We start from the raw sequence: 12,600 nt of genomic DNA on the forward strand, positions 1-12,600 counted from the left end.
CTGCTTAATCTCTCTCTCTAGTTTTCTTAACAAGCAAGGTTTAGGGTTTCAGCTAACTAGCTAGGGGTTTAATACTCTTTCTTTCAGTTTCAGCCTACTATGCAATGGCATCAAATATCTGTGTCTATTTATAGTGGAAGGAAACCACACTAGGGGTTAACATGGGATAGGGGAGGCCAGCTAAGTTGGGCTGATGTTTAAGATTATATGGAGGGTCAGGATTCAATGATATGACTTGGGTATGAAAGGAGATATGATGGTTGTGAGACTAAGAGAAAGCATAAGTGTTATTGTCCTCTGCTTTTGAATTGACCCAAACACTTCTCAAGGTGGTACAGTACCCAACTTTTCCCTTTGTTCTTACCAGATTTTTTCTCAACCCCAAAAGATGCCCTCTAATCTAAGTACTCTTTAAATAATGCCTACGGAACTAGATTGGATTGGTGGTACTTGTAATTTCATTTTCAATGGATCTCTTAAAAAAGCAGATGCATGGACTTTAAAGTTAGTTAATCAAAATACTATTTATTACTGAAGTAAAAGAAGATCAGAACAGGCATAGTCTGATCTCTCATATTATCTTATCCAGATTAATGTGTATAAAACTGTGTTTCCCACTGTGTTAGAAATTGATAATTGTAAAGCTAAGTTTAGGGTTGTCTTATATATGAGTAATGAATGACTATGCAGCTAATGGGTTGAAATGGCTGCATCATGTGGTTAAGTAAATTGCTTGAATGGCATAATTGGGTGCCACTAAATATTGGAGAGCTAGATAAAGTTGCAGCAGCACATACTTTGTACCTAGCTAAATAAGAGTACTTAAAATGAAAGGGAAGAGGTTAGGAAGATGAGAGGATTAAGGAATTGAAGGAAAAATTCAAAAGCAAGCTTTTGAGTGTGCAGCTTTCTCTTTACTTAATTTTTTTTTTTTGTTTAAAACTTTAGGGATAGGCATTATTGGCTGGTAGTCTTCAAAGAAAGTCCCCACCCCTCTCTTCACAGCTCTCTCTCTCTCTCTCTCTCTCTCTCTCTCTCTCTCTCTCTCTCCCATTAGCAGTGCATTCAAGCTGTCTAACTTTGTGGCATCTCATCTCAAAGAAAACCTGGACTGGAGCCAGAGTTTGTTTGGTAAGCATAAATCTCCCCTTTTCTATTCAAATTCAGGGAACAAGATCTCTCTTCCTTTTGCCTTTAGCTTCTTTCATTAATCACTAATCCAGTATTATATGTTTTCATGTTGTAATGAATATCACTTCTATTATATTAACACTTCTTACTTTATGCTCTTGTATATATAAATATATAACAAAATAGGGGCTGATAGATATGTATGATCATATCCCAAACCCAGGCACGTGGCAGACTGGCAGTCACTGCATATTAGCATATATGTAGAGGGGTAACTCTACAAATATGCAAGGCATATAGCCTGTATCTAAATAAAGACATTCCTCCCTAAACAGCTACATCTGAACGCAATGGGTAACATTCAAACTCACAATATTAAAGTGACCAAAACCCTGTTAAATAATCACAACCAAACCTACTCAATCCAACCCAGAACAAAACGAATATCAATCTCAGTAAAACTACAAACAACTTCAATTAAAAACACAATTATACTCATGTCATTGTGTCAGTATGAGGTTATACAAAGGTTCCAATTACTTACAAAGAAAAACAACCAATGGTTAACCTCAAACTATCATATCGTAGGATAGTCATATTACGTCAGCATGATAACCTAATATCAGCGTTCCGCTTAAGTTTTTCTTCCCTAATACAGTAGCAGAGAGAGCTTAGTAATTCTGTAACCTATTTGGATCTTGAGATTGCACCGAAATTGAACTTGGCCCAGGAGCCTCCACTTGGATTATGGCCCAAATGAGGAAAACAATAAAAATAATAGGAAAAGGAGAGAAGCAATGAGATGGAGAATTTATTGGAATAAGAGAAATGAGAAATAAAAAGTCGGAAAATAGGGGAGCGTGTTAGAGATAACAAGTGGAAAGAAAGAGATGGTAAGACACTCACAAAGCCTATTTTGGAACATTGAACTGGACTAGACGGTTAATATCATATTCTGGACTGGATTGGAATGTCTGACTCTGTTCCTATATTTGGCCCACTATGACCTACGGGACCAGGCTGGCAGGCTTTGTATAATTGTCCAATATTTTGGTACAGGTTCGAATTGGACTAATTTTAACTTTTGAATCACTTAAATTAGTAAAACATATTTGACCAAAAAACATTGAAAAAACTAGAAAATTAATTCAAATTTAAGTTAATTAAAAACTTAATTTTTTTTTTTTTGAAATTTGACTCTCGAGTAATGCTCGAACTCCCCTTGAAAAGTGCTTGAACACCTGTCGAGCACTATTCAATAGGAGGAGCACTACTCGAGGGAGATTCGAGCACTTCTTGAAAGGAGCTCAATTACTACTCAAGGATCAAAATTATGAAAATTTTTAAAAAGGGTTCAAAGTCGTTAATAGAAACCAAAATGTGTTATTTTTCCAAATTTCTCAAAAACATTAGTAAAACATATTAAATATGCGTTTGTTCTATATATTTCAAAACTTGGCTTTTGGGTTGGATGCTTCAATTTCATTCATAGTATTAGAGCCAAGTTGACTCACGTGTGTTAGGTCAAGTAGCCACACATGCTCACACGTTACCCAATATGCTACCATGAAGGAAATTGAAACATCCAACACAAAACCAATTTACAATGAGATGAGAGGCTCAAAACCCTTATAAGCACTTATACAAGACTTAATTTTTTAATGGAGGACAACACACTCCACATTCTCACATTTGTTTCATATATTCTAATAAAAATAAAAGTATTAAATATAGGAAGGTACTATACCGCACTTTTTACTTGTATTCTTGCACACATAGAGCATTGTCATAATAGTTGTGTTATTTGCAGTCCTCGGAAAAAAAACTTAAAAAGAGTAACCTAGTTCTTTCGGAAAACTTGTGGAGGAATATAAAAGACGTTTTCCTAAATTATGTGTATTGTATTTAGTTATTATGTATATTAAATTTAGTTATTATGTTTCGTAGTTTGGCCATTGTAAAGATATGAATAAGGGTTAAATTTAAGAGTTCATTAATTATAAGGTACTAACAAAGCAAAACATTAACCAAAACCACTCAATCTATTTTTATTAATTTGCGAACACTTTCCACTAGCTCAAAATATAACATGCGGATACCTTCCAAAAGACCAGCATCAACGCATCACAACCAAACCAACTACACAAACAACCCAAAACTGATCGTCTTCTTTTCTTTGCCAAATTGATCTCTTTCTTCAACTTTACTAAACCGACAATTGTTCATTTTCACTCACAAGAATCTTTCTGCAATTGCAAGTCTGCAACTCCAATAAACTGCAGTTTCATTTCACTTGCAGTTAGTAACTGCAACTGCAAGCCTGCAACTCTAATAAACAGCAGTTTCATAAACTGTAGTTAGTAACTGCAACTCCAATAAACTGCAGTTTCAGTTCACTTGCAATGTTCCAGAAATTGCAGTTTCAGAAACTGAGCTTAAAAAAAAAAAAATCAAGAACCTTCTACTAATAAAAAATCAAAGTAGGAGTCTACCACAAGCTGTGATCATGCCTAATTGAGGAGAAGCCGGAGTGGTCAGAATAGATCTAGAAAGCTTTGATAGAGCTCGGAGCAGATCCATTGCTTCTTGGTCGGCGCTGAGATTTTCAAGGCCATTGACAACAGCGCTGCTCGTGGTGGCCGAGAACTTCGAATGAGGGTTTTTCAATCCTGCAACAATTGAAAACTCACACGATTTATGGAGAGCGAAGAGATAAAGAGAGGAGATAGAGAGAAATCTGAAGGTCATCTTTCATGAACTCACACGATTTTTGGAGAGAGAGAGATCTGGAGCTTGTGAGATTTGGAAATGACAGAGACTCTAAAAACAAAGCCAAACAACAAACTATACTAGAAAAGAAAAAGACAAATATTAAATACTCTATAAAAGAATAAAAGAAGGGCAAAATGGTTATTTGATGTGGGTTAGTAAAGGACAACTGGCCCCCAAAACATGAAAAGTATTTTATTGTTAAGTTTAAACAATATATATAGTTGAGGGTAAATGTAAAAATTTTCAGGCAGTAGGAAATAATTAATTCTAAATTTAAAGCACTCAAGAATTCAAATAAAGGAATTAAAAAAGAAGGTTATTGCACATTTAACTAAATATGTCCTCATTTAGTGAGGAAATAAAACAAAAGATGATAGGGACATATTGTGGAAAGTAGGAAACTAGAGAAAATGGTTGATGGTAGGGGGAAAAAAGAAGGAAAGTGATGAAGGAGTAGAATATGGGGCAAGGCAAATGGGCAGAGGAGGACAAGAAAAGACCAGTAGCCACCTAATCCTCCTCCTTAAGGATCACATGTATCATAGTCACCCCACCTACCACCTCCCGTCCTCCAGCAATGTTATGTGAATGGACTAAACTACCCCTCCACCCATCCCCTGACCTAGTCCCCTCCAAATAAAGGACCAAATGGATACATGATATGATACGAAATTAATGTATCTTATGATCTCCGAAGGAAACAAAAGTCTACCAACCCACTACCCCAAGCCGAACAATAATGCATTCAATTGTTTGGTAACTCTGTTTCTATCATCAAGCATATATCAAGCACGCAAGCAGAGCCAAAGAAACAAAAAGTCAAAAACCCAAACGGAGAAATTGAGAAGGAAAGGTATATACCATACCCAGCTGACACCTGATATAGTCATCTAGATATGGCTTTCCAGTCCCAATCTCCGCCAACGCCGCCGTCACCGTCCAAAAAGACGGCGGCTCTGGATGCTACGCTCGAGGTAATTGGGTTTGAGATTGAAGAAGTAACCCCCCAAAAGGTCTCTGGTCGCCTCCCTGTCACCCACAGGTGCTGTCAGGTGATGATCATCTTTTAATTTCTATCTTTCTTTGGTACCATGAATTCTCACCAACTATAATTTGCAAATAACCGAAAGAACAGCCTTTCAAGGTGTTACATGGAGGGGTGTCAGCGCTCGTATCCGAGGCCCTGGCTAGCATAGGAGCTCACATGGCTTCTGGGTTTCAAAGGGTGGCTGGGATTCACCTCAGCATCAACCATTTGAAGCGAGCTGAGCTTGGTGACCTTGTCTTTGCTGAAGCCTCACCCATCAGCCTCGGCAAAACCATTCAGGTTCCTCTACTTCTCATCACCATCACATTCTTACCCTCCTACTCTTATCTTCCCTATCAATAATTGTCACTTTCAATTGTAATTACTAATACAACCAGTAGGTACAATAGGTTCCAAGATAATAATCACATCATCAACAACATTATCCACATAGGGTCATGTATGGTATAGCCTCCAATTTGCCATCTCATTCTTCTCTACATTTACTAGTCTATTATATACTCACAATTTCCAACTGCAATATAATAATCTTGTTGGAACCATCCAACCTGCCATCTTTGACATTATGGAAATGTGAATCCCAATACCCAATCATCCAAAGTGCCATCAATTAACTCATCATTTCCTTTAATTTAATGATATCAATAAAAGGACTATATCATTCAAAATTGTGTGGGTTTGGCAATTTTGGTCAGGTTTGGGAGGTGAGACTTTCGAAGATTGATCCTTCAAACTCAAACATCAAATCCTTAGTATCATCATCAAGAGTTACTCTTTTATGCAACATGCCTGTGCCAGAGCATGCAAAAGATGCGGGTGATGCTCTCAAGAAGTATGCCAAATTATGACTTTGTTGTACCCTATCATGTTCAACACTTTTTGTGATTAAGCCAATGAAGAAAATAAAGACACCATAATTTACCATAATCAGTCAAACAAGCTTGAAGTAAGCATTTCTTCCATATTTTCAATGCGTTCTGTACTAAACAGAAGTGACTGTGTAAGCCTAGCTTTGGCATCAAGATAGTCTTAGGGATGAGACACATTGTACTGACTACTTGTAGTGTTGCTCACAACCCAATTGGGAATGTCAATCACACAATCTACCTGCTAGGCAGATTCAGTTTCCTAGTATGGAATCTCTCGAAGGCTTCATTTGTTTTGCGGTTTTGGCACTTCGACACGGCCAAAATTTCTTTTCCCATGTTTGATAAGTGTGTATTACTTTGGTTTGCCTTTGTCTATGTATATACAAAACTCACAAAATAGAAATTTTCTGTGTCTTTGCTTCAGCGTATGCATGTCATGGTTGAATCAGTTAGAATAGTTACAAATATTAGTTCAAGAAATAAACAATATGAAAGACTTTTTTTTTTTAAACGAGTGAGGCTTTCCATATGGAAAGAATATCTCATCCAACTTGATTTCCTCATTCTTTTGCAATACTGATCCCCCATAAGGCCATAATCCTTTCTGGGTTGCTTAAGAAAAGGGTATCTTGAAAACAAACAATTGTCGCAGAAAATGATCATTTCTAGGTTCCCCAAATAATAGTTTGCTTGCCGGTGGTGCTATTTAACTTTTCTTTTTAACTTTTTCTCGGCTTACATAGTATTCTACATTTCTACTATTCTTACATTGATTCTATAATACTTTTAAAAAATAATAATAATACAGTGTGCATTTCATCACAAAGGTTGAGAAAGAAAAGTTAAAAACAAAAGTTGATACAAACAGCATTTTCCTTAGCTTCTACGAAGGTTGGAGCAAAAATTTCTAGATGCACCGCGGATTTCCACTAAACTAAAATTTTTTGACGCGTGTTTACTAGCAAATCGCATCTGGCGCACTGAAAAATTACTGAAATTGGAGGGGAATGTCTAGCCATGCATGAAATAATGAAAAGCCTTCATCTTCAAAAGTCAAACCATCACCTGATGATTTTTTTTTTGGCCACTAAACCATCACATGATGATTAAATACACAGGAAGACTTTAAAACTTAAAAAAATTTCAACTCTCTTGTTTGTCTAAAGCGAATCACATGTCCTCCACAAGTGTTATTAAAGAATTCAGAAAATAAAAAATGAAGAAAAGGCTGTATATGGTTAGATATCTAAAACACTCAAGGCATTTCGCCTATATTAGTATCACATATGAAAATATATAAAGCTGTTACTAAAGGTTGTTCTTAAACACTATGTCACAGCAATCCAGATAAAGGGCTATTTGTCACACCTTATTCTCAGAATATAGATCATATATATCTGAGCATTATACACATGTACTATATAAACTATTGACCATAAAACCAATATTAGATCGTTCCCTTTCACTTACTAATACAAACTCCTTGAAAATGCTTCGGTCGATTTCTGTTTGTTGGTCTCTTCAGATTTGGCGACCGACTTAAAATGCCAGAAAACACTGAAGGTACAAGAAACATTTGATCATCGATACTCGAAACTAACACTGGAAAATGTATAGTTTTTACCACCAGTCTCATAGGAAATAAGTTAACTGCTCCTTCTTTCTTGACCCCCCTTCGCCGTATAGGTTGTTCCACTGCTTCAATTCATTCATCATAGATCCCTCAGCTGCAAAGCTAGCTGCAACCTGCATTCCAAATCATAACAAGTATTAAAGCTGATATCCAAATTATCAAATGGCAATAAACCAATAGGAATGCCAACACTTGATGCATCAGCAATGTCAGATGCTGGATCTTTAATCCAGGAACATGTCAAATTCATGGCTAATGTATGTAACAAAAACCAAAGGTCCAAAACCAAGCACTTCACAGAGACACAACTCAAAAAGAAAGTTGAGAAAGCAATAGAACATTTGATTTTTATGGAGAGAGAGAGAGAGAGAGAGAGAGAGAGAGAGAGAGCATTGGAAAGGGAAACGCATTTTGTGCCACATTAATGAGAAAACTCTTGCTAGTAACATCATGCCCAACACACACACAGAAATCATACCTGAGTCTTCGCCAGCTTGAAGTCTTCCATATTTAAGGGTCTGAGGACGATTACTCGTTCTTCTTTTGTATCTGCTGGGGCAGCTTCTGGATTCCGTCCTTCTAAATGAGCATCTTGTGGATTTTGTCCTCCTGCAGCTCTCTTCTTTTTCTCCTAAAAGAAAATCATTGATCATTGAATTCAAGTTACTCCAGCATCAGATTAAGCCTTGATTTAAACTATAGAAATAGATACTCTTACCATATCCTTCTTTCTCTCTGCCTGTATTAATTCCCTAACCGGCCGATAGGCAGCTGTTGTACACAAGTTCTGTGAAAAAGTGATGTCACTGTCAGTTTTACCTAAGTATGCATTGGACCTCCAAACAACCAAACATATAACCAAAATGCTGACCTTGAGATCACTTCCACTAAATCCTTCAGTCATAGTTGCAAGCTCCTTGTAGTCTAGTCGTTCTTCCACCTTATCTTTTGCCAACAGAGTTCTCAGAATCATTTCTCTGTTCTCCACAGTTGGTAACCCCACCAAAATTCTGTTTTACACCAGCACTATCATAAGAAAAATTGTTTGAGCAATTTTAATGTTACCGATTCCATTGAATATCAAATATGGTACCTCTACATTACAGACTTGCTTTCATCTATTTTCTCTTCACAAATGTCAGTTTGCTATCACAAAGTCCATACTGATAACATCAAGTAACAGAATATATGGCACCATTATAAGTTATCAAAGATGCGTTGGTACCTGCGTTCAAAACGCCTGATAATTGCTTCATCAAGGTCAAATGGCCTGTTGGTTGCAGCAAGAACAAGAATTCGCTCTCCTTGGTTAGTCATAAGCCCATCCCAATGAGTCATAAATTCATTCTTTATCTTTCGCATGGCTTCATGCTCTCCAGCTCTTGTTCGCTGCCCGAGCATGCTGTCAACCTCATCTACAAAGATGATAGTTGGAGAGACTTTTCCTGCCAGGGTGAACAAAGCTCGAACATTTTTCTCATCTTCACCGAACCATTTAGAAGTAATGGTTGACATGGATACGTTAATGAAGCTTGCTCCAGCCTCCCCAGCAATGGCCTTCGCCAGCATAGTCTTCCCACTGCCAGGGGGACCAAATAGCAATATACCTCTACAAGGCTTCAGAAGGCCTCCGTTGAAAAGATCTGGCCTCCGCAGAGGGAGCATTACCAATTCCTGAAGGGATTCTTTAATCTCATCCAAGGCGCCAATATCAGCAAATGTTACACCAATCTCATGGGCTGGTATGACCTCTGGTCTTATGCGCTTCTCAAATTCATTATCGGGTTCCTGATAAGTAATACATGGTGATATCTCAATTTCAATACTAATGGAATATTAGGGGAAGAAAGACATACATATACTGCATAAACTCTACAAAGGACATGAAATCTATGAGTAAAAATGTTCACGAAACAATAACAATATACTCTTCATGTTTTCTTCTAGTATGTTTGTGGGTGCGTGTATGTTAAATAGCTATCAGGCACAAGAGTAAAGAATTAAAGAAGAATGGCGACGCACAACAGCTTTTGGTGCTGGAACTGAAGTCTCTGCCGGTGCAGCTAATGTCTCTGCTCCAGGTTTGTTTTCAGGGGCTGTGGTTTCAGCTTTTGTTTCCATATTCACACCACCAGCCCCTTCCTTTTCTGCTGCCTATGATTAATACAGAAAAATCAGAAACTGATTACTCTAGTACTCCATATATTTCCTTGAGTTACTGAACAATCAAACACAAGTATAACGAACCTTAAATGGTTCAGCCCGGGCTTCCAGCTTCATTGTATCTTTGCCACTGAATTTGCTCTCCTGGAATATACTTAGTCCATGGGACAAACTGTTTTGCAGCCAAGACAGTAAATACACAGAGTGGACATAGTAAGAAAACCATTTAAAAAAATGTATAATAACCCTACCTCTTGGACGAAATCACGAGTTTTCCATTTCTGTATTCAGGATCTTTGTTATTCATTAAATGATAAGAAACTGCTGATACCACAATCTCTTCTATATAGTTACTGAGATCAATTGTGTCTGCAATGCAGATTGAACCCAGATCATCACAATCAAGATCATTAGCTGAAAGTACTTCCATGATGTGGTTTTTGTTATCCTGAACCTGAATCATTTTCATATCCTCCTCTAGTTGAGTGTTCCAGCTGACAAGATGGGATTCATTTTCAGGAGGCCTGATCTCAATGTTGTAAGGGAAAAGAGCGGTAAGCCTCTCGTCAACCTCTCTGTAGTCGTTACCCAGATCCACCATTCGTGAACCAAGGATCAGCACAGATCCAGATAGTTTCTGCAACATTTTCTGGAACAAGTTATATATCCTTTGCGATCTAAATACGAGCTTGTCAGCATCCCTAAGGTACAGCACAATGGGACTGGTTTTTGAGACGTAAACCAAAACCTGAAAGTAAATACAAAGTTTATTTCAGAGATCAATATCCTGGTGGGGAAATAAATGAAAAGCAAAGTCAAAAACTTTGTACAGAACCATAGGAAAATACATGGTAGCATGTTGTTGAGAGGTAAAAATCACAATATAGCACAAAAGAGTATCATTAATTACCTTGTACAGGGACTGTATAAGAAGCTTCTCATCAAAAGACCAGCTGCTCGTGCGCTTAAGAGGAGCTAAAAAATGTGAAGGGTTCATCAGAAGCAGAAAGGAGAACAGAAGAGGAGGGAGAAGAAAAGCTACAGCAAGTATATGCCATTGAAGAACATGAAACCACAAATGTTCTCAGCATAAAAAATATGGCATGATTTTTAGTTAATGCAATTTCAATTTCAATCTCTAAATAATTTATTTAAAACAATAATTCAAATAAAATTTCCCCTTTTTTTTTCTGTCCTTTAATGCTTCAACATAATTCCAACAGAACAGAACCAAGTCACAGACTTTTACTTTGACGACACATTGTAAGCAGATTTTTTTAACATTTCGTTACAATACCATGCCAGCCGAACCGAGACATATTGGTCTTTGGTTGTAAGACAAAGCCAACATGCTATGAAGGGACCAGCACACATTGTAAGCAGATTGTAACACATAGCGGTAAAGACCAATAAACAGCCAGCTCTGTCTTGTAACAAACAGAAGCATTTTTTTTTTCAATGATTTTCTTTTTCAGGTATACTTGATAGGAAAGTACCTGGATTTGCGGGAGTGCTCTGAGAAGTAAGGTTACTGATATTAGCCGAAGCAGAAAAATTTCTACGAAGCTTTGGAGGATTAGGAGAACCTTCTATCCCCCTGCCGTTACAGGATTAAGATATTGTTAATATATAGTTAAATAAACCAGTAAGGAACTAACATATTTCCCTTTAAATTAGTCAAAAGACATTTTCCAATGGCCCTCCAATACCTTGATCGAATATCCACGCCGCTGCTTTGCCTTCGTAAGTTGCCTACAACCAGATTTCCTGGTAAGTGCTATGTGTCATAGGTAGAGAATCACAGAATACTATTTAGAAGGAAAATTGAATAATGATCAGAAAATATCCACCAAAATATATACTTAATAGTTTTCAACAGCACCTTTGACTTCTTCCCTTGGAGGAAAGATTGAAAATGATCCAAATAGAGAAGAGACCCGCTCTAGTGTCAACTCCGAATTGGACCTTTTAAAAGCCTACAAAACAACATAACAATTTGTAAGTTAACAAACATATGGAAATTAAATATGTGACCCATCATGCAAACTTGGAAGCATGATAAAATAGGAAGGCAACCCATTTAAGTTAAAGTCTATACAAAGATCCCCCGATAGAAAAAAAAAAAAAAAAAAAAAAAAAATTAAGGATGTTCTATATTGATTTCAAACATGAACATACTGGAAATAATTAACTTAAAAGGAAAACTTACAGATGCTTTGTTGGAACTACCATATTTGCTCTGAACCTGTACAAACCCAACCATGATAAACATTAGTAGAAGAGTAAAAACCAAAAAATATAAATATATATAACAGTGAGTGTCCATACTATTATTCACCTTTAGAGAAAAATCGGTTACATCTAGGAGCAACAACTTGGCTTGGAAGTAATGGGCCAAAGCCTTGGCAAGCAGTTGTTGGTAAAGTTCTTCCAAGATAGAAAACAGAGTAAATACAGAGATTATGATGATGATGATGATGATATTAATATACAGAAAATTAGAGATTGCAGAGATTACAAACCAGCAGGACCAGAGAGCAAAATGGCTCGACTTGCAGGAGAGAGATTTCGGGTGTACTTGGAAACCTCAGCGCTCTTGAGATGGACATAGGCAGCACTCGTCAGCAACACTCGCGTCTGTTCACTGTAAATGAACCCAAAAACTAGAGACTTTCAAAATCTTGAGGCCGAGAAATTAAGATTGAATTGAGGAGATTTGAGATATGGGATATTAAATGGTACGTAGTGAACCTGAGATAGTAGGGGAATTGGTCGAAGGTGACGTTGGAGTCTCGGCCATCAACGATCTGTCGTATCAACTCCTGCTCGACCCGCTCGGGTGTGACGCCGTTGGCGAAGCCGTCGTTTCCGGCCCATTTGCTCATGGTCTGACCCGATGCCAGCCCAAGCCCAACCCCCACTCCCATCCCCACTCCCAGCGCCGATAACAGAATGCCTTTCTGTTCCATCTTTCTCTCTGTTTT

At 37.4% G+C, this 12,600-nt stretch overlaps 2 protein-coding genes across 3 annotated transcripts; one reads left to right on the forward strand and one right to left on the reverse strand.

Annotated features, from left to right (window-relative positions):
• The first annotated feature begins 4,571 nt into the window (after window positions 1-4,571).
• On the forward strand, window positions 4,572-6,243 carry DHNAT1 (Thioesterase superfamily protein). The gene is made up of 3 exons (XM_086257110.1): window positions 4,572-4,955; window positions 5,039-5,230; window positions 5,647-6,243. The coding sequence occupies exons 1-3, from the start codon at window positions 4,800-4,802 to the stop codon at window positions 5,797-5,799; spliced, it is 501 nt and encodes a 166-aa protein (XP_086113236.1). The 5' UTR covers window positions 4,572-4,799; the 3' UTR covers window positions 5,800-6,243.
• An 835-nt stretch (window positions 6,244-7,078) lies between these two features.
• Window positions 7,079-12,600, reverse strand: DAA1 (P-loop containing nucleoside triphosphate hydrolases superfamily protein). Of its 2 annotated transcripts, none has more exons than XM_086256165.1 (16): window positions 12,368-12,600; window positions 12,139-12,260; window positions 11,955-12,043; window positions 11,826-11,861; window positions 11,499-11,592; window positions 11,326-11,368; window positions 11,113-11,213; window positions 10,527-10,591; window positions 9,868-10,364; window positions 9,701-9,788; window positions 9,476-9,607; window positions 8,679-9,241; window positions 8,325-8,463; window positions 8,172-8,240; window positions 7,932-8,084; window positions 7,079-7,566 (listed from the first exon to the last, which is right to left on the reverse strand). In XM_086256165.1, the coding sequence occupies exons 1-16, from the start codon at window positions 12,583-12,585 to the stop codon at window positions 7,453-7,455; spliced, it is 2,523 nt and encodes an 840-aa protein (XP_086112291.1). In that variant the 5' UTR covers window positions 12,586-12,600; the 3' UTR covers window positions 7,079-7,452. The 2 variants fall into 2 exon arrangements, with proteins under 2 accessions (XP_086112291.1, XP_086112290.1); XM_086256164.1 differs by having other exon boundaries at window positions 11,326-11,383; window positions 12,368-12,539.

Source organism: Dryas octopetala, chromosome 9 (genome assembly GCF_963921425.1).
Source record: "Dryas octopetala chromosome 9, drDryOcto1.1, whole genome shotgun sequence".
NCBI lineage: Eukaryota > Viridiplantae > Streptophyta > Magnoliopsida > Rosales > Rosaceae > Dryas > Dryas octopetala.

What these genes read in the sequence shown, in the direction of transcription:
- DHNAT1 (XM_086257110.1), top strand. Translation starts at nt 4,800, where the DNA reads ATGGCTTTCCAGTCCCAATCTCCGCCAACGCCGCCGTCACCGTCCAAA. An exon ending in TCACCCACAGGTGCTGTCAG is followed by an intron (nt 4,956 to 5,038) that starts GTGATGATCATC and finishes CCGAAAGAACAG; the next exon opens with CCTTTCAAGGTGTTACATGG. An exon ending in GCCTCGGCAAAACCATTCAG is followed by an intron (nt 5,231 to 5,646) that starts GTTCCTCTACTT and finishes AATTTTGGTCAG; the next exon opens with GTTTGGGAGGTGAGACTTTC.
- DAA1 (XM_086256165.1), bottom strand. Translation starts at nt 12,585, where the DNA reads ATGGAACAGAAAGGCATTCTGTTATCGGCGCTGGGAGTGGGGATGGGA. An exon ending in TCCAAGGGAAGAAGTCAAAG is followed by an intron (nt 11,369 to 11,498) that starts GTGCTGTTGAAA and finishes ATCTGGTTGTAG; the next exon opens with GCAACTTACGAAGGCAAAGC. An exon ending in CCCGGGCTGAACCATTTAAG is followed by an intron (nt 9,608 to 9,700) that starts GTTCGTTATACT and finishes TATTAATCATAG; the next exon opens with GCAGCAGAAAAGGAAGGGGC.